The sequence below is a fragment of the Filicampus tigris genome, chromosome 1 (assembly GCF_054856515.1).
Source record: "Filicampus tigris isolate MCC_2025a chromosome 1, RoL_Ftig_1.0, whole genome shotgun sequence".
In the NCBI taxonomy this organism is placed as follows: Eukaryota; Metazoa; Chordata; class Actinopteri; order Syngnathiformes; family Syngnathidae; genus Filicampus; species Filicampus tigris.
The window spans coordinates 10301581-10329572 of NC_141217.1; the positions used below are offsets into that span (position 1 = coordinate 10301581).

Genomic DNA, 27992 nt, shown 5'->3' on the forward strand with positions numbered 1-27992 from the left:
TCTCTTTGCATTACACTGAATGCTGCAACAAATGTTACGATGGAACCTTGAAAAGACATTTGTAAATTATCATAAATACCAGAGCTGGGCATTTTACAAAAAATTTGCAGTCTGTTTATCACCATCCGCCTACAGCCAGTTTGCGCTTCCGCCGTCCGTTTATCCGCCATTTTGTCCGGCCGGACAAAATAGTAATCGCCTATAGGCCGGTCCAACTATCGTTTTAATATGGGCTTCCATTAGCGTTTCAGACTACCAACTTTGACAAACTAAACAAAGTTAGCTTGCCATGATTACTTCCAGTGACAGAGAGGACAACGAAGAAGAAAATGAAGCCGCCACCAACAACGAAGAAGAAGCAGCCGCCACAAGAGCAGAAGTATTGACACTAACCATTGCTTCACACAACAACAAGGGTTTAAAAGTATATTCATCCACTAGGATGAATCATGTGTCATCTTCCAAACCGCTTATCCTGTACAGGTTCGCCGGGAGGTGCTGGAGCCTATCCCAGCTGACAATGGGCGAAAGGCAGACTACACCCCAAACTGGTCGCCAGCCAGTCGAAGGGCACACACACACAGACACCGTCACTGAGCGGGAACCGATCCCGCACTGCCCGCACACAATTCAGGCGTGTGTACCACTACCCCATCAGTGACGTAAGCCAATTTTAGGATAAAAAATTAAAACTTGAATCACTGGGCAATACTTGAAACGAAAGACTGACTCATATAAATGCGTAAATAAACCGCCTCCGCCATCAACAAAGATGAAAGAGCAGCAAGATAAATGCTTCTCCTTTCAGCACCATCCAGAGATGACACACGTTTTTCAAATGACCCTATCTCGCGAACCATTTAAGCTAGCAACGTAATTGGCATCGCAACGAATTCTGAAAGTAGAGAAGTGGAGCTTTCTGTCAATCCCGCATACGTTACGGGGCGGAGGAAGCCGTGCATCATAGTGGAAAGTGACGAAGGTGACGTGTTTCATGTAACTCATGAACCATTTGTGCTAACAATGTAATTCCAACGGATTCTGAAAGCAGAGAAGCAGAGCTTTGCATGGATACCACGTTCAGGGCGTCGCGAAAATAGATGATTACATAGACGGGGGGAAAAAAAAGGCTTCTCACTATGCTTAGTCTGACAAATTTTTTACGTTTCCCATTTATTGTTTATCGCCTACAAAATGGGCGAATGCCATAGGCGGATATGCGGACCGGTCCGTCACAATAGGCGGAATGCCCAGCTCTGATAAATACACAACACTGTAACCCAAGTATAAGCCTCAGGACCCACTAAAAAAAGTGTTCCTTTCCTCTCTCCTGTAGATCACATCATGACACAATTACAGTATGGTACCCAGCACAAATATAGTAACAACATAAAGATGTGTCAGCACTACAGCATGTAAGACAAATAAGCAAATAGTGTTTGCTTTGTATTTGTCAAGGGTGTACTTGTAAAAGTGGACAAGGGGGACCAAGTAGAAAGGCGCTGAAGAGGAAGGATTTAATTATTGATCCAGGAGAGAGAAATTCGAGCCCTGGAGGCTAAAGGAAAACGTTGCCACTTGACTTTCACCGTGTGTTACTGTTTTCCCTTTCTGGATGAGCTCCATACTGAAGTCCAAACACAGTCTGTTGAGGCCTTGGGCAACACATTTTTTTTTTTACCAGCCTCAGAGTAAGATTCCATCTCGTCTGAGGTGTTTTGTGATTTATTAATATTGCCCTCCAGTAAATCAACACACATTGCACATACAAGCTGTCACTGGTATTATGTGTTTTTCTCATTATTGAAAAACCCCGTCGTAAAGTTTAAACAGGGCATCTCATTGTCTCATCAACACCCCACATCGATGGCAGTCACTCGATTCATTTCTAATGGAAAGAGTCATGCAGTAGCCTATATCGTACATCATTTTGGAAGAGAACAATAATGAAATGCTTGGCTCCTACATGCATGACATAGGCATGACTCTGATCCATGTTGTGACTACACTTGTTTTTGAATCCTTAAACCATACATAGCCAATGCTCCAAACGCCTTTTTCATTGTTATTGTGACAGTTTTTTCATGGTGATGATGATGATGATGCCCTAAAGCAGGGGTGTCAAACTCATTTTTCTGGCGGGCCACATCATAGTTTTGGTGTCCCTCGGAGGGCCGTTACGACTGTGAACTCATATAAATGTATGATTGCCTTATATTAACACGTGTACACAACAAATTGGTTGCTAACTGGTTTTGCCAGTAAATAGTTTGTGGTGGGATTGGTAGCAAATTCTTGCAATATCTCATATGTAGTGTAATAAGTGAAGACAATTAGAAAGAAACATGTCAAGTCAACACACATGATTTGCCTTCGTGGGCCATATAAAATGATGTCCCGGGTCAGATCTGGCCCCCGGGCCTTGAGTTTGACACCTGTGCCCTAAAGAAATCTTAAACATAATATGTACAGTATACAGGTAAAATAACATCACATTTTTCTTGGGTTAGGGTAAGTGTTATAGAGCAGAACAGAGCAGAGTTTACATATTTAATATTACTGTATTTGGATATTTTTATATTATTTCTGTTAAAAAAAAAAATACAAAATGAGCCCTTAATTTTGTCATTACATGTTGCTTTGTTACAGCTCTAGCTGTTATGAAATGCGCTATATAAATAAAATTGTATTGTATTGTATATATCAGAAAACACAGCAATATGGAACGGTCCTTATCTATTTGTACCTTGCCTCAGTACTTGCATTTGCAACTCACAATTCATTTTCCACGAGCAAGAGTCATCACGAGTCATCCATGGTTTCTTGAGCATTTACAGCTCAACTCATTGTTTTGAAAGAAACTCTAGTTTACAATATTTTTGCATATAGGAATACAAAACCGGGGTCTGATCAAGCACGGCATAAGGTCACACGATATTTTCAAGGTGAACGTAATCCTTAAACCGATCAGGAGAGAACAGAAAAAGAAAATAGCCTCCGGAGAACTGTATCGAATTTGCCGACGTGCTCTTAAAACCACTCGGCCTGATGGAACTTGCTCCCAGAGTTATGATGCTCAGGAATGTCGGCAGTGTCAATCTCCAAAGTTCTTTCCTTGAATGGGAGTGTACCGGGGAAAGCAAGTGTGCCAAACAGAGAATGATGGGATGAAGATGAGGGATGGATCCACTCCCTGAAGGAAACAGCAGGAGCTGTAGAGGTGTCCAACTGTCAGCCAGGCCTTGGGACTCTGTGAAAACTTGGTTTTTGCCCAGTCTGCAGAGAACTTGAAATGGGAAAACACAAAATTACATTAATACACCCAATTCGCTTGGCTACCCAGTACCGGTAAGTTAAACATCTCTATGGACAGAAATCAATGATGGAATGGAGACGGAATGACATTGCTTCAAATCACTGAAGCAATTGCTCAAAGTTTGTGAGAGATGGGAATGACAACCGCCCTGCATTAATCCCATTTACTCAATATGACCCTGACATGAAAGTAGAAGTTTAGAACATTCAGAAAGAGATTCTCCCATCCGTCATCTGCAAACCTTCACACCCAAAGTGAAAAGAATGAGTTTACCCATGTTAGCACACAAGCTAGAAAATTTAGTGCATCAGTATCTCTTTTGCAGAAGCAATACACTGTTGATGCTTTACTTTATGGCGCGTGTTTATGGTGAAGTGGTTTACTTGGCCCTCAAACCCAACTCTTTCAGTAAACTATGCTTCATGTGAAAACAATTGTTAAATTGTGAAATACAATTAGAGCTGCCACTATTGAATCCTTTTCGAATTGATTATCCTAATGACTCTTCCATCGAATAATCGACTAACCAGTACTGTGGCACCAGCGCACTACTCAGAGAGTGTGTGTGTGTTCAGAGAGGCAGAGCGCTCCCATCTTACTACTTTCCAAGCGCAGCCTTTGTTCTAAACCAATCACCAGCTCGTGCTTGAAGTGTTTCCATCTGAACTGCCTGACGCACCGAAGCACCATGTGCCCATTTGGAATACCTGTACACCGGCACTCTGTTTTTGGTGCTTATGGCACTTTTGGACAACCTTCTGTTCGGAAAGTCAGAACGTTATTCAAATGTGCCGTTCAGTTAGTTTGAGTCAAGGCAGATAAGACGGATAGTAAACAGTTGCGTTCAGTAATTGTGAGCAGAGCGCATTCAGCCACCGACAGCAGGAGGAGGAAGATGAAACCTATAACAAATAACTATATTAAAGTTTTTCTTAAAGTTTGTCTTAAAACAGCTTACCTTAACTAGAATCACATTTTTCACAAAAGGTACAATCCTGGTGGATTAATGCGCCTTTTAAATCCCTGTTGATGTTATTGTGCAAAGTGAAAGTAAGTTACCATGACTACTTCTGGCAGCAGTGCTTCTTCTTAGAGGTCTTAAAAAAGAAGAGAGAAGAGAGAAGAACACGACAACAAAGACAAAGAAGAAGGTGCCAAGGGGGGGAAGCAGTAACAGGAGCAGGAGAAGGAGTCATATTGGCTACTAACTTTTGCTTTCCACAACAACAACAACAACAACAACAACAAGGGTTTAAAGATGCACAAATCCACCAGGATTGTACCTTTGGTTAAAATACACCGTGGGATTCTAGTTAAGATAAGCCAATTTTAGGATAAAAATAAAAGCTTTGACGTAGTTATAAGCCAATGCTCTGTGGTACTCAAGTTACTAAAAGTTACATTTATTAAAGGTATTTCACTTGTACAGCACTTTTCTACCTTTGGTACTCAGGGGAAGTCAACCCAAAATGTTCATTGCAAGAATTTGTTCTATGCAGCTCCACTCGTCGAAACACGGCATTCTGATTAATATTGTGTTTGTGGAAAGAGTTAAGCAGCAAAATCCACCCGTTTATAGCCAACTCAGAAGGCGGCCATTTTGTCACTATCGGTTGACATAAAATGACCTCACATTTGCTCAGGGCTCAGGTTGTGGCTCAGCTTTGAGCCATGATTGGCCATTGGCTGCGCCCTGAGCAACTGTGATGTCATTTTCAGTTGACAGCAAGTGGCAAAATGGCCGCCTCCTGAGTTTGCTAAAAACGGGTGGATTTTTCTGCTTAACTCTCTCCACAAATGCAATCATTTCCACAAATGCAATATTAATTAAAATGCCGTGTTTAGACTAGTGAAGGCGCACAAAACATATTTTTGCAAATTATCTTTTGGGGTTGACTTCCGCTTTAATTGTAACTAGTATTTAGAAGGGTGGGCACTGTGTGGAGGCGTTCGTAATGGCGTAATAGAGATGTAAATCCCCCAGAAATAAAAATTTAAACTTTTAAATACATTAATGATTTTAAAAAAGTCAACATCTATTTTGCAGAAATTCACCAGTTGCAGGGCGCTTGGAACATATCACCCGAGAAAAGTGAGAGAAAACTGTATTTGTTTTTGGCAATGTGTCTGTTGTATGCACCACATGCATGGATCTTCAGACTAATTGACAAGTGTATATAAATTCACTGACTTGATAATGAAGTGCATCCTACACGAGAGAAAATATAATCGATTTTCTAATACGGGGGGTTAAGCTAATTTGTATGAGACTGAACCAGAAACAGAAAAAAATCAACAAGTTAACATTTTTAAAAAGTCATTATGACTTGACAGTAGCACATCATAAAGATGATTCATGAAAGACATCAGTCTTCTCTGGCTCCATTTCCTTCCTCTAATTTGATATACAAGAAACCACAGCACCTCTGAAAAAAACTATCAAAATTCAATTATAGACAGAAGGCATAACTTCTGAGGTGTCAATCATTTGTTGCATACTCATCACAGGTGTGCAACTGCAGTCTCTCAAAAAGTAAAAATTCAAACCGACAACAGTTCGTGTAAAACCCCATGAAGAATGAGGTGCTTTTCTAGGGTAACAAGGTAACAGGTCAGCATGAGGCTGTAGTTCCAAGGCAGGGCCCCTGACTAACATTTTTTACTAGCAGCACAGTTGCCCCTAACTTAAAATTTTAGGAGCACCGGAAGACAATTCGGAATGCATATGGGAAATTGGATTGCAAAGTAAGTATTCCACGTCATTTTCACTGTATTTACTGCTAACACTTGCAGAAACTACAATGTTTGCAATGAACAATTTATTGTGCACATTTCACCACAACATAAAACCAAAGTATACGTTGTAAAGCTTAAATAGTAGAGCTGGGCATTTTACAAAAAAATTGCGGTCCATTTATCGCCTACAGCCGTTTAGTACCCTTCCGCCGTCCGTCAATCCGCGTTTTTGTCAGACCAGAAAAAATTGTAATCGCCTATAGGCCGGTCCACCTATGATTTTAAACGGGCTTCCATTTGCGTTTCCGACTACCAACATTGACAAAATACCACTCGCGATTTGTCTATGGTACAGTATTTTGAGAATATGATTGCTGGTTCAAGAAATGAGCCAAATGAACGGAGAAAAACAGTAATACTTCAAACAAAAAGTCAATGAGTTTTGAATTTTTTACAATGTACTGACGTTCCAACAATGCCCAACATGCAACAGTGCTCCCCAAACACTGCCACTGCCCTATTTTAGTTGCGGGCGCAAGTCTAGCACACACAAAGCGCAGTCTAAATGTGCGCATGGGTGTAGTTTTCATTCTTTTGGTGTTGGGCTAAACTTTGCACCGGTTAGAATGAGGGGTAACGGGGCATTTGCACCTTTTTGCGCCATTATGGGATGGAAGGTTGTGTTTTTCCGGCCAAACCTCGCGGCATCCCTCATTTGCATCAAAATCAGCATATTACGGCACGCACGCCCAAGTACGTCATGCTTGAACAGTGAACAGAATTTACACTCGCGGAAGTTGGTGCATGACGTCGGCTCGTAAACTGCAATACTCCCCTTTCGGATGATGTAGTCGGTCATTTGTGTGACGTGCAATTGGAGACCACCTTGCACTTCCTGATCGCACGTGTGAGACCCCCCACCACCACCACCATAATAGACCACCTTTAAGCAAGTCTAAAATTTTGTCTCATTTTTGTCACCAACTGCGCCGGAAGGCGAGGAAATAACGCCCAGTTAGGCGGAGCACGTCTACCAAATTCACAACCGCGCTGAAATAGACCATTGCCCCCGGGCAAAAATGACAATGCGCCCATTTTTACGCCAAGCCCACAGTACGTTTCGTCACCTAATTCCGAAGTGCGTGACGGGTGAGGCTGTTTCGTGCGCCAGCGCACGCATACAGGCGCAAGATGGCCCCAAACACGCTAGACTAGACTTGCGCTGGCACGAAAATGAAGTTCCGCTTTACTCGGAGCGCACGGCCGCCAATCTACCAAAATAGGGCCCATACTTTGCAGGACCAGCATAGAAATAGATTAAAAATATCACTCACCGTTTCAACGTGACCTGTCGTGTGCTAACTGTAGTATTTACGAGGGTAGCGACACAGTGCCATGAAAGTCTTGATGTTGGTTTGCGTTGTCCTGAAACATCTTCGATTAATAATAATCTAGTGACAAAGCATCGCTTTTCATCACTGCCTTTGTTGTTCGATTCCATGGTCCAAGTGCCGCTAGTATGAGTCTAGCTGTGATCGGGCTGGTCAAAGCTAGCCACATGAGGCTAAGCCTGACGCATGCCTTTTTTTAATTTTTTTTTGCATCATCACAACATCTGGCATTGTTTCTGTCATAAAGTCTTTCGAGTCAAAGTGTAGAGCAGAAGTGTGTGGAAGGTATACAAGGAATGCAGTTCTATTTTAATTCAGTGCAAGTTAATCTTTGAACAGGTGAAGGCTATTCTAGATGAGCATACAGCAGGGGGAGATAAAACTCATAAGGAGGTTTCTTCGGCCAAGATAAAAGAAATGTACAGCAAATGGAGTGATGTGCAGCCATTTATCAAAGAGCACCATCCTAATAGAACTGTGGCCAACAGAGAAATTGCTCTTTTTATGACAATGTGTGTCCCACTTATGGAAATGTCCCTGGGTGTTTTTTTTTTTTTTCAATGGAGGAGCTGTTGTCCTTCTACCCTCCTCACTTAAAGTTAAAGCGCTGAGCACTTATGCTTGTTTATTGTGTCATTTCTTCATAATGAATACCACACTGTGGAAGTCTCCACATACATTTTTATAAATACCATACTTGATTACAGTTGGATTCCAAAGTACTTTTCTTACAATAACTCATGCACTCATGGTGCACATAAATGCTGTGGAAACATTCCACCTTGAGCACATCAAAGTGGATCGCTGCTGTCAAATCTCACATACATATTTACTTTAAATATATACGACTATTTGGATGTTTAATGGATGAGTTAGAAATTTGCAGTCCTTTTTTTTTTCTTAAAATAATTTGCGGTTGGGCTCAGTCCCAAGTCTAAGGTTGTACAGTTACTAGAAAAGGGTCAGTCAGTTTCAATGGTGGCATCCCATTTGCATTTGCACTAAAAAGCAAATGGGATATTTCGTGAGCACACGTGCGCCTGTCTGTTTTCGTGGACAGGCACACGTGTGCTCACGTGGGGCTGGGGGTGGGGTGGTAATGGGGAGGGGGTTGTCACACAATGATGTACGTTCTGGGGTGGAAGACAGTCTCCAAGTGCCTACTTTGTTGTGGCCAACTTTATATCATCTGCAAGTGGAGATCTTCTTGCACTTCCTTATAAACGTACATTGCACGCACCGATGTCAGGCATCATGAAGCACGAACTCCAGCGAGTCTGTTCCGCCATACAGGCCACGCTTCAATTGGCCGGGAATCAAGTATGCCATGTTCACACCCACAACGGCACAAACGCCCATTTCTAACTGTGCCCATCTACAAAAATACCCAAAGAAAGAAAACTCCGGCCATGCGCACAGTAAGAGAGCATGTTGTGCTACCCTTGTGCTGGGCACGAAAATAGGGCCATTAGTCTTCATTCCACGGCAAGCTTGGGAAGACGACTTCATAATGAAAAGAGAGAGTGAAAAAGAAAAATGGAACTGACCTTGACTGACAAAAGTGATGGCACTCTGGGTCTTGATCCAGAGAAGAACACATGCAGCGCTGAGCGTCTCGCTGCTCGTGCTCACTCGCTCGTCCAGCAAGAGCACGTCGGATTCGCTGGGCTCCTTGGTAGCTCGACATTCCATAGGGTACCGTGCGTCTGCAAGTTTCCACAAAACAAAGGCTGTTTGTTCAATGAGAGCAAAACATGTCCAAACAAATATCTTTGTGTTTGATGGCATATCACAAGATAAATGACAGAGCATGTCAATGAACCACACATGGTAAAGGCTGCATTATCTGTGCATCAGACATGTGTATAACAGTGATTTACAATCTAGTATATGTATGCTAAAATACGCTTCATTTTAAGGGAATGACACAATGTAGAAATGGAAAAATAAAAAATGATTTTGAAAATCTGTGAAAATCAAAGCTGAATTGAATAAACTTAAATTGTGCATACTCTACTTTGCCACAGTGTATGAAATACTTCCTTGATTTGTAACTTCCATTCAGATGAAAACAAATTAAGCAGCAAAGACAGGAAGTCTGTTGGTTCAATGTTGCAGATTTTGGCACAGACAGCAAGTTTGTTTCCAAAACTTACACTAAACAGCAACTTCAAACTTCAAAGACAACTTTTTATGGTTGTCTTTGAGAAATGTCTTTCTTCAAGGCCAGATTTGTGCAGTGTGCGACTAATAGTTGTCCTATGGATAGATTCCTCCCACCTTAGTAGAAAAAAATAGGAACATGACCAAGCAAAGCTATATTATGAAATAAGTGAATTGACTTTAATTGAATCGATAACCCAAACAGGTCTCTGTTGTGTGGCACTAAATGCGGTGCATGGAGTGACACTGAACTAATGGACCGAACGGCCAGTCTGCTAGCAATTATAAGTAGGCTAATTTGTCAATGTCTTGCACCAAAAATGGGATTTTTTTTTTTTTTTTTTTATATGGGGGTTTGGCATAGCTTGATGACTAACTGCATGCTGACGTGGTGGAAATGGTCCAAGGTTTTATTACTGAAGCCGTGTTCACAAGATTTTGAAATTGTCTTTGTAGTAAATGACTTTGTAGTAAATAGGGATGTAACGATTCACTCAAGCCCTGATTCGATTTTTGATTTTTTTTAAAAACTTGCTACCATGTGTGGTGCTGCAGCCATCCACAAACGCAATAAGCAATAATGTTTAGTGCAAGCGTGTCAACTAGGGCTGTCGCATATCCTATCAATAGTATATGTGCTCGTTTGTCACTGTACAACATTGTATAAAGTCAATGTATTATTATTATTATTATTGATGACAGCAGCTGTATCTATATAAAAAATATTATGGGCTAACTACCCGAGGTGGGCATTCCATCTGACCGACGGGCCAGTGTGTCTACCCGTCTATGATGGATGGCCATGTTGCTAACTTTAGATGATAGACGGGAAACTTAAAAAAAAAAAAAAAAAAGACAGACTAAGCATAGGCGGAAGTGGACGTCCGCCATAACTAACTTGGTCAAGTCCGAACGGACCTCAAAGTCCATTATTGACGGATGCCCGTTTGGCTGGAGAGAGACGGAAATGCGACCCACACTGTGTTGACCTTGTATGTACACCAGGTGGCGGTATAGAATCGTCAGTTTCGCAGGATGACTAAGTAGTTGCTTTGAATACAAGTAGTTTTACAGAAAAGTTCTTGTGAGTTAAGTTTTACATTTCTCTTTTCATTTTTGGAAAGAATGGGGTTAGGATGTTGTGAAATGGTATTTTGCCACCCCCCCCACTCAATTCACCTCACACTCCATACCATGTCATCTACAAATTTGCCTATGAAACACCTGAACTACACCTGTACACCAGTGTGCATGCTTGGTTATGTATTTTTTTTGTAATTATGTAATATTCTATAGAACTGTTGAGATGTTTCCATACAATTGTGAAGTGTGACACAGTTGGGAAAAGACTAGCAGGCCTCATAAAAGGCCTCTTTTTTTTTTCGTCTTCTCATTCCATGTTTCAACAGAAAATGTATCCCCCCACACCTCTGTGCTTGAGCTGGGATGCTGCGTGTCTCCTTAAAATATAGGCAGACAGTACTCTCTAAGGTGTATGTGCTGCACAAAAATATGAAAAACATCTCAGTTGAGCACCAAGGTAAAGACGAAGAAACCTCGGAGGTGAACAGGCCACTGAAAAAAAATGAATAACACTAGTTTATGTCATCAATGCATGTTTCTCTAGATTTAATTGTCCATGCACGAGTAATCATTTATATAATCTCTGTTATTTTGTTTTAGATGTAACTGTCCATGTCTTCATGAATAACATAAATTCATGTCACCGATACATCTCTAGATTTTTATACAATATTTAGGTATGATGTTTTCATAAATATCCAAGTTCTCCAAGTTAGATCATCTGTACATATCACGGCTTGTAACTAGATGACATGGAAAGGTTTGACCTGTGTTCTTCAATGGGAATGATTTCAATCCATGTTGATTTCAACAAGCAAATACAGTTCTGCTCAACCTCTGGTTAACAGCATAGCTAGCAATAAGCTTTTGAGGGCATGTGTAGACTCAGGTTACCCCGACATGTATGCAGCCCTCCCTTCAGGGGTTGTGTGTGGGGGGGCGTGCGTGCGTGTGCGTGCGGGTGTATGTGTGTGAACACGTGAGAAAGGCGTACGGGGGGAGTGAACGGGAGGAATGCAGATAAACGGTTGCTTACCTGCAATTTCTTTAGAGGCTTTGTGTATAAAAATGCATGTCCATTTAGGATGGGTGAGGGGCAACTGGTATAGAAAAATAAACTCACTTTTTAAAACATCTCAATGATTAAAGACATGTATTCTGATTCTTTTTTTTTTTTTTAAAGAGTACTGACATGTAACAAGTTCCCAACATATTAGGTAAGTCACAAACTGACTCTACTCACTAGTTTGTCTGTAAACAGCGTGCAGCGTAACTTGATGTGTTTTTTTTTTTTTAGCTTTAAAAAAAAGTCCCTTCCGCTGTTTCGCTCCCAAGAAGAACGTACCCAAATGGCCTGGTGATAAGGTGCCATGTGACCATCCAACCATCAGCAACTAACTGTTATTTACTCACCTACATAAGGTTTTTACAAATTGGTCAGCCACAACATTTAAAATCAGTACTTTATAGTTAATCCCAAATGCCCAAATATTTAAACACATAACATTTTTACAAATTGGTCAGTCTCAACATTTAAAGTCTGGTCTTTATCATCAACATTTACTTGATGAACCCATGTTGTTATTAATAACGCAATTAACGTCTAGACTAATTATATAGACTCTGTATTTGATAATTATCATCTGCTATTGTCAACCTTCATGTTTTCTTACATCCCCAGCACTTATACATAGACCTGTTACTTCAGTGGATACTCTTGCTAGTACAAATTTTATTTAGAATCCTAAAAAACATGATTAGAGATCATGTCATGTCATGTCATCTTCCACAGTACAGCGCTTATCCTACAGGGTCGCGGGGAGGTGCTGGAGCCTATCTCAGCTGACTATGGGCGAAAGGCAGACTACATCCTGAACTGGTCGGCAGCCAGTCACAGGGCACACACAGACATCGTCACTGAGCGGGAAACGATCTCACGCTGCCCGCACACAACTCAGGCATGTGTACCACTACACCATCAGTCACTCGTCAAACAGAAAAGGAGGAAAACAGTTTAACGCTATATCTCCACAACTTAGTAATATTTCTCAGTCTTTGCATGTTTTTAGCAATTAGCATCAAACATGTATAATGTGTTTAGAAAGAAATCTTTGAATAGACTTTGCAGGATCTTGTTAAATGAATACGTCTCTGATGATGTCGAGATAGTGTTGATCAAAACTTAACGTTGTAAGCTCCTGTTTGTATTGTATGTTTTTATAGTCGGTCAATTTTTGGAGCTCTCTATAAGATTAATAACTATTCGTGCAACTGTGCACTGTGCCATGTTGTGGGGTTGTTAATTGTATTTATTTGATCACACATTGACGAGACAAGCGGTAGACAATTGATGGATTTTGAGAGCGTGTGTACCACTACACTATCAGTGACTTTATTAGAGATCAATGTAAACTAATTTATCAAAGCAGGAGGTAAAACCCACACAATATAATGTTTCTTGTCTCAGCCTAAAGCTCTGTCGTATTTGTACATTCATGCACAGACATCATGAAATAAAAGTTCCTCACCAGTGAATCAGTACTCGAGTAGTCCTTTAAATACTTGAGTGTTCAAGCTTGAGTATCTTTTTATTATGATCTCCTCGCATCCACCTTATCAGGAATGATAAGAAAACAAACTACAAGGTGCAATGTTACATGCACATGCAGAGACACCCTGAGCTCTCCATCCTCTCTCACCAATCTTCCTACAACCAGGTGCTTGAGCTATCAATATCAAATCCAACAGGGGTTGACTTTTTCAATTTGTTGAGCTATTGAAGATTGGAATTAAATTGTTGTGGTGTTGTAAAAGATTATCTGAAATGCTTTACTGGGCAGTCCGTCCCTGGGCCAGACCGGTCAGACCCTCCGGCCCGGCCGTATGCCCATTTTTTTAAAAAATGGCTTTTAGTCCGGCCCACTAATCGGCCCTCATCCGTTTGACGAGATATTTCATCTCAGCCTACTCAGTGAAAGGCTTCTTTTTATCCTTCTTTATACTCCCGTGTCAGCGCGACCGACAACTGCCGCATTGTGACCGAGGTGTTGTGCTGTTGGCGACAGGTCTGCAACACATGCCACGCACCCATCAGGAATTGTTGCTGCTCTGATCGGTCCATTATGTCACATGTTGCGATGACATACAGTTTCCCACACGGAGGAGAGAATGCAGAACGCAGCTTGTTGCAAAGCTGCTGCAAAGCAAAACTAGTTTGGCAATAAAATTAAATGCGTAGTCTAGTCATCTCGGTCCCTTTATGGTTGTAGCAGGCACGATATCCATTGTTGTCGCTGTCTTTTTGAAGAGACGCCCCCCGACTTGGAACTTAACTGTTTCAAAACAACTTGTGTCCGGGATAGGGTGACCAACTCCCTGAAAAATAAATAAGGGACACCTAATCGGCGGGGACGGCCGACCTGACTGCCTTCAACGAGGAATGGGCGTATCCATACCAAAATATCGATATTCCGATCCATAGTGCTCAATTTTAAGTATTGATCCTCAAGATAAAGTAGTGATATTTGCAATAAATTCATATATATATTTATTAATCAATAATTTAGAAGATTCTATTGTTATCCAATCAGAATATTCACTGTGTTGCCAAGGGCAAAGAGCTTTCTGTCTTGGCAGAAACGTCTTTGACAACTGCAGAGTAAAACACAGAGAAAGACATGTCATAGTTGGGGCTTAAAATGAGCTCATCTAATCAATTCAGCAGAACATTTTCACATATTTGTCCACTTACTCTTTACTATATATGTAGTTTAAGTGTAGTATATCGACTGCCTGTACAGTAAAAATTATGCATATCTGTTTGAACTTGTAGTTAATGTAAGGCTGTGTGTGTATTCTTTATCTATTATTCATCAATTTATTACTTTTATGTATCATTAATCTATTTAACATACTTGTCAATCAATTGTACTTGATTATTCCACCCCAAAATTATTATATGTTGTGTGTCCATACAATGCTGACATTAATTTTACATTCCCATATTAACAGGGCTGCACATAATTTTTTTTCATGGGTTACTCACATTAGTACCAGGATATTGACTTTGGTACTCACTAGTGGTTCAACGGATCACATAAGTCACGGTTCAGATTGGTCATGGGTTTTGAGTCAGAGATCGGATTGTGTTTTGGATCAGCAAAAGAAAAAAAGCAAAAAAAGATTATTAGAACTTTGACTTCATTTATTTATAAAACACTTTTGCCCATTAAAAAAAAACTCATAATGCCTAATATGGCCATTTAGGATTTAAGAACGCAATATAAGGCAGGATACCTTGTTATTTTATACACTGTACCACGTATAAAATAAGAAGATTCTTATTTTATACGTGGTACAGTGTATAACAAGGTATTATGCCAGACATTTTGAGCTGATTGTTTTCTTAAAACTACTTATAATTTTATAAAATAAATGAAGACAAAGTTTTGTTTTATTTTTTTTACCTTGAAGTGCAATTTAAGGCACCTTCTTTTACACATGGACAGCGCATTATAAAATAATCTCGACAATATTGAAAAATAAGTTAAAAAATAAAGCAAGGAACAGTTGTTGAAGTACCATCCAGGCACTTGTTGCTAATGATAACAGCAGCTTGCTATTAACGCCGGAGACTTGTGCCGTATCATACAATGACAGTGTAATTAACTGGCGGTTTGTTAGCGACCTAAATTCGCGACTGAATATGACTTTGGGATGCCGTTGCGTTGATGTAGGTGGCAAGTTGAGACGTCGAAAACGGAAGTGAAGTTAGCTGTTACGCCACCACGAAGGTCAACTTCAAAGTAAAAGTCTTACTCAGGCTATTGCATTGGTATCAATGACGCAATGTATTATTTGGTAAGCTTTATTTTGAAGTTAGCCTTTGCGGAGGTGGTGTGTTAAAGAACTGTTGCTCCAATAATTCCATCGACATTTTACAGATTATTTTTTAGTCTGACGATATTACGGGGCAAAGTGCGTCCCTTTACAACTCAATACTTACGTTCCTAAATGTGGGACGATTTTGTTTTTTGACGGATGGCAACCCTAGTCCGGGAGTATATTAAGCTGCGTGCAGCACACAAGTATGATGCTGCCACATCAAGGTGGAGTTCATGCACTTCTTCTGGCATCTTCTACTTCCAGAAATATGCCGTAGCAAACCTGCTGTGTATAGTGGTTTGCTGGTATGCGTTTATTTTGAAGACCGTGAACAGAGGGAAGTGTGGAAAATAAACAACTTCTTGAATGCGGCTTCTGGCCATCTGTTGGATCCAAATAATTATACATACAATACGACAAAACCAACCCCGGGGCTCGCAATGGAAGTAAGCACACGCAGTTGGGTTAAGTAGTAAAGTATTAGTGGCGCACATTTGGAGCGTGTCCACTGTGGGTTCGAATAGTAAATTAGCCAGCTAATGATGCTTAAAAAGCTTCTGCCGTTAGTATCTCTCCCGCAGCGGCGTCAATCACAGACATTTTGACATTTTTTTTATGGGGGCGGAGGGCAGAACGGGGCGGGGGCCGACAATGTTTATGAATAAGGGCCGGGGGGTCGCGGCCAGAAGGGTACCCAGGTCAAGGGTGGAGGGTCGCGGCCGGACCGGCAAAAAAGGGTCAAGTGCCCAGCTCTGCTGAAATGTAAGGAAGAGTATCTTTAGATGTAGTTCATTAGAGCCTAGCTTGTGTTCAGAGTAACCGTCAAATTGTTTGTCAAATTTTGTTTGTTTGTTTGTTTGTTTGTTTTAAGTCATGCCCTGTCTCACTCAATTGTTGTTTGGGTAAGAGCTGGGCCCTTAAAACGGAAACTCCATGTTAAGAAAAATGAAGGTATCAAGCTAAGTTTATGAAGTAATGCCAACCTGAATGTTGTTTTAAACTTACTAACAATAAAATATAAAATGTAAGTATTCATACTAAATGAAGTTAATGTAATTGTTCTTAATTATACTGCATTGTTTCGATTGCTGGCGGCACAGTGGTGGACTAGTTAGCATGTCTGCCTCACAGTTGAGAGGTCGTGGGTTCAATTCCAGCCCCGGCCTTCCTATGTGGTGTTTGCATGTTCTCCCCGTGCCTGCGTGGGTTTTTTCCGGGTACTCTGGTTTCCTTCCACATTCCAAAGACATGCATGGTAGGTTAATTGATCACTCTAAATTGCCCCTAGGTACGATTGTGAGTGCGGTTGTTTGTTTGTCTCTGTGGGACCTGCGTCCAATCACGGCTCAGATTCAGAAAACAGGTCAGCCGTGATTGGTCGTTGTGAGCAGTTGTGATGTAAATTTCAGTCGGCAGAAGACAAAATGGCCGCCCCCAGAGACGGCTAAAAATGAGTGCATTTTGCTGCTTAACTTATATTCCACAAACGTAAAATTAATAAGAATGCCATGTTTCAACTAGTGTGCCTGCCGGGAACATATTCTTGAAAAAAATGTTAGGGCAACTCTATACAAGTAGACTGACTGTCGAGTGGTTGAGAAGGTGTTACTGTTTAACATAAGGGACAGTGTGGATGAGAACAGGTGAATACCTGACAAGCGGAACATGTTAAGTGTTTATTCAAAACATAAAAAACATAGATCGCGACACTTTGTGAATGATCTTTACCATGACCATTTCACTTAAATATGTTTGAGAACTTTCTCTCAACAGGTTCATCAGTAATCACTGTTGAAGTCTACGGCATGTCACTTCTTGTGGTAATAGTACTACTCCAACAACTTTCTAGCTTTGTCAGAGATGTTGACGCCGGTAGGGGACCATGTACTCCCTCTGACCTTATCGAAATCTTCTTTTCATGTAATAACTCTCTCAGAACTATCTGGGCCGTGTCTTTAACTTGTTGATACTTGGTGGGCTCTTGATACAGATTCAAGTTGTAATGAAGGCTAGTGAGAAAGTTCTTGTTACAGAGTAACCTTGTCACAGGATAAAAGTGTCATAATAATAATCTTCCTCCTCTACAGACTGACAATACATGAAGGTAGGGATAGAAGTGTTTTTAAAGTATATACTCACGTTCCATTATTTTTTTCAGTGGCCTGTTCACCTCCGAGTTTTTTTTTTCATCTTTGCGTTGGTGCTCAACCGAGATGTTTTCTTCTGTGGAAAGTCCTCTTGTACCACCTCGTTTTCATAGACCGTACTCTTGTGCATTTGACTCCTTAATTTTACGACTTGAAAGGTCTAGGTCATTTTGGAATGTAAGGGAAGCTGAGGGTTCCTCATCAACTACACATATTTTTGTGAAGCACATACACCTTAGAGCAGGGGTGCCCACACTTTTTCAGCCTGAGAGCTACTTATAACATGAGCAAGTCAAAATGATCTACCACCTACTAAAAATAGGTAGTAGGAGCGTTAGGGTTAGGATTGTATGGGAACAGCCTAACAGTTCTATACAATATTACGTAATTACAAAAAAGTACATAACCAAGCATGCACACTGGTGTACAGGTGTAGTTCAGGTGTTTCATAGGCAAATTTGGAAGCCTCACTGCGGCCAGACTAAATAGGTCTGCTTTTAGGACCCAGAAGCTGTAAAAAAACTCGGCCACGGCCAACGGGAAACGGAAGCCTCGCCGCGGCCATGGAAGCCTCAACGTAGATATATAGATGATTACATAGAAAAAATGTGCTTCCACCTATCCTTAGTCCATCTATTTTTTTTAAGTTTCCCATCTATCGTTTATTGCCTACAAAATGGGCGTCCGTCATAAACGGACCAGTTCGTCACATTGGCGGAATGGCTAGCTCGGGTTGCAGCTTGCAGATACCTCACAAACAAATCCATGACAAAGTAATATTTTTTTTTAATCCAGGTAGTTTAGTTTTCTCTTCCTATCGTTTGTTTGTGTGCAGTCGGGTTCCAAGACAAGGAATTTTACAAATTAGAAATAGAGGGTAGTTCATTTGAGGCTAAAAGCTTAGACCATGCGGTCGCCATGTTTCTCAAACTGAAAATACAGTGGCCTTCAAGGCACAAAGAGTATTTGGTACACCACTCCCTTAAAAAATGGGACTCATGAGTTGCATTGTTAGGTTTCATCACCTTAAAACATGGATTACCTTAAAACAGTTGTGAGTAGACCAGTGAGTAGTGAACAGCAGGTCAAATTAAGTCGAAAAGATTAGAAGGGGAACAAATCGCAATTATTTTCTTTGCAAAAATATGCACGTCCATGACCCTGGTGAAGATAAGAGGTACAGAGAACGGATCGGTGTTGTATGTACCCCCACTAGTCGAAACACAGTATTATGTTTTATATTGCGTTCACGTTCATTGAAAAATTAGTCTGCCATCTGATTCGTACCGTGAACGTCACAGCTCACCTTTTTCTGGGTTTGGTCACGTGATGTTTGCAGTGCGAGCCCGAGGACAGTTGGAATGTCAATTTCAGTCGACCGCACAGGGCGGTATTGGCCATAATGGCCCTTGAGATGGATACAAATTGATTGATTAATCTGCTTTATTCCTATTCCTAAAACACATTATTAATTACTTGTAGAATACAGTGTTCTGATTAGTGGAAGCACAACACATTACTTCAGAGAAAATGTATGCATTTAGTTACTTAATACACATTGGATGTAGGACATGGAAACGCTTAGCAGTCAGCAGCAATTTTCCCTTCCCCTACGTAAATTTGTGTGCAGTAAGGTCAAATTTCACGTCCGGGAATTTTAAAAGAATCATTCATACCACTGAGAGAGCAAGTAAGAGGAATAATCAACATTTGACATTGAAAAAAAAAAAGCCCGTTCACAAGTTTGCGTGCTTTGCACTATATGAGACTGTAGTGAACTTTTAAAGTGGAAATCACCCAAACATATTTTTTTCAAGAATATGTTCCCAGCAGGCCCACTAGTTGAAACACGGCATTCTGATTAATATTGCGATTTTGGAATATGAGTTAAGCATCAAAAATCCACCCCTTTTTAGCAATCTCAGGGGGTGGCCATTTTCTCACTTCTGTCAACTGAAAATGACATTACAACTGTTCAGGGCCAATCACAACTCAACTTCAGAAAACAGGTCAGCCGTGATTGGTCGTTACCTGAGCCCTGATCAGTTATGATGTCGTTTTCAGTCAACAGAAGTGACATAATGACCGCCCCCAGAGATAGCTAAAAATAACTTAACACTCATTCCACAAACGCAATATTGAAATGACTGCAAATATTTGAAATGACAATTGTGGATAGGGAGAAAAGAGTTGCGGGTATCTGAAATGTTCTTTTTGGCCTCTTCAAGCAAAACTGTGTCATATGTCAGTTTTTGTTGAGTATGGCGGCGCCATGTGCACAAAAGCGGTAGTGTTTTGACAAAAGTCAACCCAATTTCCTATGCACGCCAGTGCGTAGTGTCGTGAAATCCTGAGCTCTCGCTCGCCTGCAAGTTGGACTGAATTGCATTTCTATTTCCAGGGGCTGTGTGAAAAATGAATAGCGATGAGGTTATGAATCTAATTTTGTTTAAACAATACTTTTGGTTTTTTGTTTGTTTTGGGGCTTCTGCCATGATATCAGTAATAGCGTGTAGACGTTCGAGTTCCTTATAGCGAAAGGAGGAAGTGAGTATGCCGTAAAGAAATTCGGGACATTTGTATTTTTTTTTTTTGTGTGCCAGGGGTGCTTCCATCCACCTCAAAGTTGCTTAGTGCAAGTAAAAACGATACAGACCCCCCGAGGGCATGACAAAAGTCCCATTCAACTCCTTTTAAGTCAATGTTTCATCAAAAGAGTTGTGAAAACATTTTGTTAAGGTCGATTTCCTGCCCAGTGCTGCTTTAAAACTGACCTCTGAATCACCGATCCGGTGTAGTTGTTACATATTAAAAGGGTTAGCCATGAGACTACAGCCCAAAATACAATGATATTTAACCAGAAAAATAAGATTTAGTAAAGTCAAATACAGTGGTAGCTTAACTTGTGAATTTAATTTGCTCCGTGACCACGTTTGTAACTGGAAACGTTTGTTAATCAACATTCCCATTTAAATGCAATAAATTGGTTCCAGCCCACAAATTGTTATATTAACGCTTTAGGGTATATACTGTATGGATATTTTTTTTCTTATTTTAATCGGTGTGTGGTTGTTAATACAGTGCTACATAAAAATAAGTGAAACCATACTTCACTATAAAGAAATAATACGCAAAAAAAAAAAGAAAACAAGATAATTGTGATTGGAAGACGCGTGTGTGTAGGCAGAACCACCGCTGCACACAAGAGCTTGCTCCTGTGTGGAGCAACCATTGAGTTTTATATGGCGTTTTTACATTTTTTAAAATTCTTTTTTTTATTTTATTTTATTTTTTTTGCAGACGCTCCAATATATTATATACTGTACGTATCATACTTACACCCAAATGTTTGTGCCACTTTAATCAGACATGTTGGCGGCCACTGTGAGAATTGTGATTGGAAGAAGAATGTGTGTGTGCGTGTCTGTGTGTGTGTGTAAGCAGTTTTCTAGTAGCTGCTAAGGAGGAGACATCGTGTTTTATATGGGTTTGTGGGCCTTTATAGCCAACTGTAACCTTTAAATCATTCTGAGGTCTACAAAGTAATTAAGATGATTAAAAAACAAACAAAAACAAAAAAACAAGGCACAGCTCAACTATCGCAATGAGGTACTCACAGAACCAATAATGGTTAAATGGCACAAGGAGCACAGCACTGATCCGTCCATGCTGAGACGGTTTCATAACGAAACACGTTCATAACTAGAGACATATTTTCGACGAACGTCTTGTACGTAACTTGAAAAGCTCGTAAAAAGGGTCTTTCGTAACTCAAGGTTCCACTGTATTAGGGCCCTATTTTCGCTGACAGCGCATTTGCTCTTGGGTGTAAAAGCTGGCGCATCTTGAGTTTTGTGCAGGTGCAAGCCTCCTTTAGCATGTTTGGAAATTTGGCAGACCATGCCACGCAATGCTGAGCATTCCAGTGAACCGAATCAACCGAGGCTATTTTCTTTTACAAGCCACCAAGCACGCACGATCTGGGGTGTCTCCAAGTGGCCACTTTGCAGAGGCCAATTTTACATCATCTGCATGTGGAGATCTTCTTGGGTTTTCTGGGAAACATACTTTGTGTGTGTTAATCTCCTCAGTTTATGCTTCCGCAATGTAGACCGTGTGTCTCTCCTAAGCTGAATTTAAAGAGAATGAGAGGAGCCGCTTCAATTGGCCGGGAAGAATGTTGGCACACACACACACATCACCGAGTGGAAGTGAAAGGTGTGAGACGTACGTACACAACGGAGCGAGGAGAGCCCGGGGCAAGATATGGCCACCAATGCAACAGTAATTAAATCTGGCTTACTCAACCACAAAGACTCCTTGTGAAAAATAACATGCAAATGAAGACACGCATCCTGTGATCCTTTTCACAGGATGTGAAAATTCCGTCTTCAACACAATTAAACGACGGAGACAATCTCAAACTAACGGCGTCTCGAAAATAAACCCCGGTAAGAATAAAATTAACTGTACATAACAGTAGCAAATATTTTCATTAAATCATCAGTTTTAAGTACTTGAACTGTTTTGGTTTTTTTTCAAAAATTATTTTAAAAAATGAAAAGATTTGAGATTCTTGCATAGTATGCTTTGAAAGTGTAGCTGACACTGTTTTTGGCTGTCGAACATATTGAAAAGAAACATTGAATTAAAGGGAGAATGATTAATTAAATTGATTTTTATGCTCTTGGTCTTGTTACGGTCTTGGCTTGTCTCTGTCATGGTCTACTCTTGACTCGGTCACAACTCCCAAAAGTCTTGCTCTTGTCTTGGTCTCAGTGAGTTCCGGTCTCTGGCATGTTTTGGTCTTGGGTCTTGGGTTTGGTCTTGAGCGCAACAATATAAAATATCACGTGTTAGTTCCCAGTGTGCCTTAATGAATGCCAGTACTAGACACCAAGTGTAATGATCCACTTTCACATCACGCTGAGTAGTAAATATTAAAACAGCAAGGGGCCTCTTGGGAAATAACACAAGGTTCCAGTGGTTTCAAAATGTTACTTGACCTTTTTCTTTTTTCTTTTTTCGTTTTTGTTTTTACTTTATCCTCCTTTGGGGCCAAAGATTTTAGGTTCACTGACTTTATATCAATATTGTACTATACAGGCATATCTGTATATTGTACAATGAAGATGTTCAAATATGTCAATCTGTCCTAACTTGCTAGTCGGTAAGAGGGAGTGCTGTTCATCTGAAATAGCCCAAAGCAGTCTTGGCAAAAGAAGACAGACCACAGAAAAACAACTTAGTCTAGTCTTATAACTAAAAGTTATTCAAAAATGGATGACAAAAAGCAACAACCAAGGAGATCACCCCTGGTTCCCTGTGTCCTGCATTAAAGTGGAAGTCAATCCAAAAATATTTTTTCCGGCATATGTTCTCTGCAGGCCCACAAGTCAAAACATGCCATTTTGATTAATATTGCATTTGTTGAATATGAGAAATCCACCTGTTTTTAGCTCGCTCAGGGGGCAGCCATTTTGTCATTTCTGTCAACTGTGATGACATTGAAGTTGTTCAGGGCTCAGATAACGACCAATCATGGCTCAGTTTCAGAAAACAGGTGAGCGTGATTGGTCGTTATCTGAGCCCTGAGCAACTTCAATGTCATCTTCAGTTGACATAAGTGACAAAATGGCCGCGCCCTGAGCTAGCTAAAAGTGGGTGCATTTTGCTGCTTAACTTACATTCCAGGAACACAATATTAATCACAGTGCCGTATTTCAACTAGTGAGCCTGCATAGCTCATATTCTTATTGGGTTGACTTCCTCTTTAAGGGAAAAACAGTCTCCATCATTCCTGACCACACCCAGGAAACAACTTCTTGCGATTGTAATCACTTAGGAATCAGCCTCTACCGATTCACATTATATTTCCAAGTCATTTTTAATGATTGTGCCAGTTGTGGATCACCAAAGGATTATGGCCCAATGGTGACTTTGTTAGTAACTCCATAAAGCAAGGCAGTAACTCTTTCTATAAAATGTTCACAACAAAACTTGGTGTACCTAATTATTTGGGTTATTCATCACCCACTAAACCACCTGTTTGCTTTCTGATGGAATTCACTGACATTACCTTAAAGATTTTTTAAGGGCATTTCGAAAGATCAAAGCCCAATTTGGGGGGAAAATACATCACTAAAGTTTAGGGGGGAGGAACACTTTAGTGTTTCAACCTTTGAGCATGACGTCAGCATATCAGACCACACCTCACAATGTTGCCCAAAGAAAAAAATGTCTGCTCGGATGGAGCTCATTTTCCCATCGCTTGTATTTTTTTATCCAGCTAACTAATTGAGATTTAATGATCAGCTCATCTGCTGGTTTCCACGCAATCAATAGATTTATTAAAGATCAATAAATAAATGAATCAATTATTTCCATTCCTATTGGCAACAGACTGACACTGGAATGGATATTTCTGCTTTCATAATTTTTAAACCAGGAGAAATTGAGAGGCCGACCAAGTGCTGAGCTTCGACTGTCTTACTCAATCATAAATGGCGAGCCCAGTGGTTAAGCAGTGCTGCCAAATAGCTAGCTTCAACCCTGTGCTGTGAGCATGCACTCTGGCTTGCTTGCACAGAAGTAATGGCTCCTAGTCTACCAGGAGCCATGAAATATGTATTACATCCACCAAGTGAGAAGGCAAGATGTATTGCTTTCACCACTGTTAGTTAGCTAGGAGTAGGTAGCCATCTTACACAAACAAAAATAGCACTGATTTCCATGGCGTGTCTTTTTTAGACATCTGGAACATGAGCAAAGCCCATTCCATCTTCAGAATTCAGAATACTGGACTGTATCATTTTTAAAATTACCATCTTTAATTCTTCTCTGCCAGTATTTTTTTATGTTAATATGAAAACTACATTCTTTTGACCTTAGCAGAGGACTGCACTCTAATGAGCGGCCTTTCAAAGTACTGTTGTGTAAGTGCAACCCAACCCAACATTTCACTTAACTGCCAAAACATGCAAACACTACTGCAATAAGTGTCCATACTGCAACTGATTTAAAGGTGTGCTACACTGTACTTCTCAATCAAGACGCATATTCTTGTCATCCTTTTCTCAGATCGTCTGCGATTTGACGTTGAACTATAGCGAACATAAATTCATTCCTGCATCATCCTCCCATGCATTGGAGTTATCTAAACCCTGTAAAACCCATTCAGGATTTTTAGGGCCAAAGGTTAGATCAGATTCTCAAAAATTAGTACTGTATTAGCCTTGCGGGACTAAGAAAGATTTTTCCCAAGGGAAAACAAATTCATTTCCATGCCTCAATCACACAACACCTGTCACAATCTAGATTCAAAGAGTGATTAATGAAGCGTTATAAACTGATCACCATGAAGAACAAGACTTGGCTGACTCACAGTTAACCTCAAGTCAACATAAACTCTTGCTATATGTTTTATGATTGTTTTCTGTTTTGTTTTGTTTTTCTTCTCAGCTGCAAACCACAGATGCGCACTATAACGTTTCAATAACTTGAGCTCTTGGTAATTTGCCTGCTCATGCCTGCTGCTTGCCGCGCTGTTTTGAGCAGGTCTGCCAACATTTTGATCAATTCAAGTTTTATTCGAGGTGTTTCACATATGATTGCTGAAATGCCATCAGGTTTACATATGCATACATGGCAAAAACACAAAAACATGTTGTGTCTGGTTGTTACTTGATATATCAGTTGCTATGCAATTGCTATTGTTCTTTATTATATCAAATAGGCCTGACTATAAGATCGAGTTACTGAGTGACACGTTGTCAGTACGTCAAACCTTCTTCAAGTCAGGATGCAAGCTTTCTCCCCGTCAGAATTCCTCCAGTCCTGCTCTCTGTAGTTACTTTGTATTTTCGTTGATAAAGACTTTTACTTTTCAACGTCTGTGTCACGTCTGCTATTGTCCTTACGTGACAAAAATAAAAGAATGCACTCTCTTACTGTACTGGATTGAATCTTGGGGAAATGTATGCTATGCTAATGTAGCTATGCTGATTTTATGAAATTCATGCATTGATGCTGATTTACCATCACAAAAGACAGGAGCTGAAGTCCATTTTGGATACTGTTTCTGTTTTATTAAATTGTCTGTATTTGAGTTCTAAAAAACTAATAATTATATAGTGGAAATGCTCATACTGTATTTAACGTTTGTGTTCATGAATCACTGCTTTTTGATCATGCATTAGGCCTCTGTGATCCTGAAATATTGCATTGTTTGATGTTCAAAAAATTGGAAATCTTCCCGATTAGGGTAACTACAAAGTCACTTAAAGAAATTAGTGGCGTCAGAGTAGGAAATGTGGATAAAGTTGAGGGCGTATTTGAAATAACTGCTGCTGTATCTTGTGTCAAACAATGACCTTTAGGTATTTCTGCTGTGCTTGTCATTACTTGAAAACTGACCTGTTGTGGTGCTTGAGGCTTTCTGGTGTGATTAACTAAAATGTTTGCCTTGCAGGCTTGAGAGCTATTTGTGACGCAGAAAGAAAAATTCACAAATATGCGTATTCCGCAATAAACTTTAATAGTAAACTTAAAGTACCAAGTACCTTCATATCTTATGTCTGAGTGTGGCCTTCTCTTAAACCTCAAAGGAAATGATACAGAGTGAAACAGCTGGTGCCTTGCTCAACAGCCCCTCAGGTGGCATTCTTCTCTCAAACTTGGGCCACAACCTTCAGCCCTCCAGTCAAGTCGTTTAAATCCCATCTGTGTACTACTACTTCGGATGCCCTATCACCAAAGCTGAACCGCTATGTAATCTCAAACATAGAAATTAATAAAATATCATGTAGATTGGTGTACCAGCTCACCCCAACGATACACTTTTTCTGTTCCTATCAATCAACTAAAACCAGGTATGTTCATTGTGGATATACACTGTAAAAAATGGGGAGTGATATCTACTTGAAAAAAAAACTAGGAAAGATTTTTTTCAATCGGAAATACTGAAAACTTTTATTGTAAAATTTACTTATAGCATTTCTGAGTGAAAAAAAACGTTCCTAGATTTTTTTTAAAGTAAATATCAACCCCATTTTTTTACACTGTACTAATACGTCCAGACTAATCGTCCCACTATGGGCCAGGCATATACTAAAGCTGTACTTGTTTTATTCATATAGTACAAGGAAAGAATCAGCAACAAAATATTATCGTCGGTGTTGTTAGTGTGGTAATAAAACCAAAGCATTGAAAGTATTGCCAAGATGTTGGTATATGAAGCAGTATTGGCTAATTACGGTAAAGTATACTATATGTGTAAGGATACTGTATTTTACTAACTGTGTACGTGTCCGTATTAGTCAAATTCCATTAAAGCCAATGTATTTGTAATGAATTGTTTTTAATTGACTTTATAGGCTGCATGTGTTTTTACCTTAATATAATACTATAAATTCTAGTATAAATGAGATGGGTAGAGTACATCAAATGTTGAAAATTGAATTATTTTGTGGATCAGATTACATTATCATATTTATTTCATTTGTTTATGTTTTATTTAAAGATATATTTCGTTGGTAATATATGTCGCATTTAACAAAGGATGTCTTACTCGGGAGTATTGATCCAGATGATGTCCAAATGGCAGTAATAGATGCACTCTTTATCCTTGTAGGAATAACAGGTGCAGCGCTTCGATCTGGACTTTGGTTCCGTTGCGTCAGAATTCTTTCGAGCCGCGACTCCGCCGGAGTTCAACTCCGTGCTGGGCCCCGAGACGCCTCCGGGGCTGACCTCGGATATGACCCAAGCATCACACCTCAACACACCTTGTATTGCACAGGAAACACATGACAGTATTAGGAAAAGAAGGGAAAGTTTATCGCACAGCTTGCACGACGACGTGACCCACGTACCTTGTAAGAAAATTAAAGCAAGGATTTTGTAAAGCATGATTCTCGCCTGCATGGGAAAAGATCCTTATTGCGTGTGTTAAATATTCCCAAATTGCAAGAGAGCCTGGTAATAATGCGACGACGCGGTCATATTAATCCAACACGTGTAAAAATCCACTGATGTCCATGTGCAGATCCTGGCAAAAACAACCAAACAAAAACCCTCCAAAAAGGTCGTTTATTCCTCCGTAGCGTTCATATTTGTACCTTAATGTCATAAATCCTGCACGCAATGCTGTGTCGACCTGCCCTCACTAGTCCCTGCAAAAAAATGCATGTGCCCAAACTCTCTCCGTGTCGCTATCTCACAGCATGTGGAGTGAAGAGCAGCGTTCTTGTCCGCCCCCTAAAAATCACAAAT

General features: G+C 40.2%; 1 protein-coding gene across 1 annotated transcript; it reads right to left on the reverse strand.

Annotated features, from left to right (window-relative positions):
• edn3b (endothelin 3b) lies at positions 1 to 27956 on the reverse strand. Its single transcript, XM_086042719.1, has 4 exons — positions 27593 to 27956; positions 27289 to 27505; positions 8991 to 9149; positions 1 to 3286 (listed from the first exon to the last, which is right to left on the reverse strand). Exons 1-4 carry the CDS (start codon positions 27642 to 27644, stop codon positions 3232 to 3234), a joined length of 483 nt encoding a protein of 160 aa, XP_085898845.1. The 5' UTR covers positions 27645 to 27956; the 3' UTR covers positions 1 to 3231.
• Between the last annotated feature and the right edge of the window lie 36 nt (positions 27957 to 27992).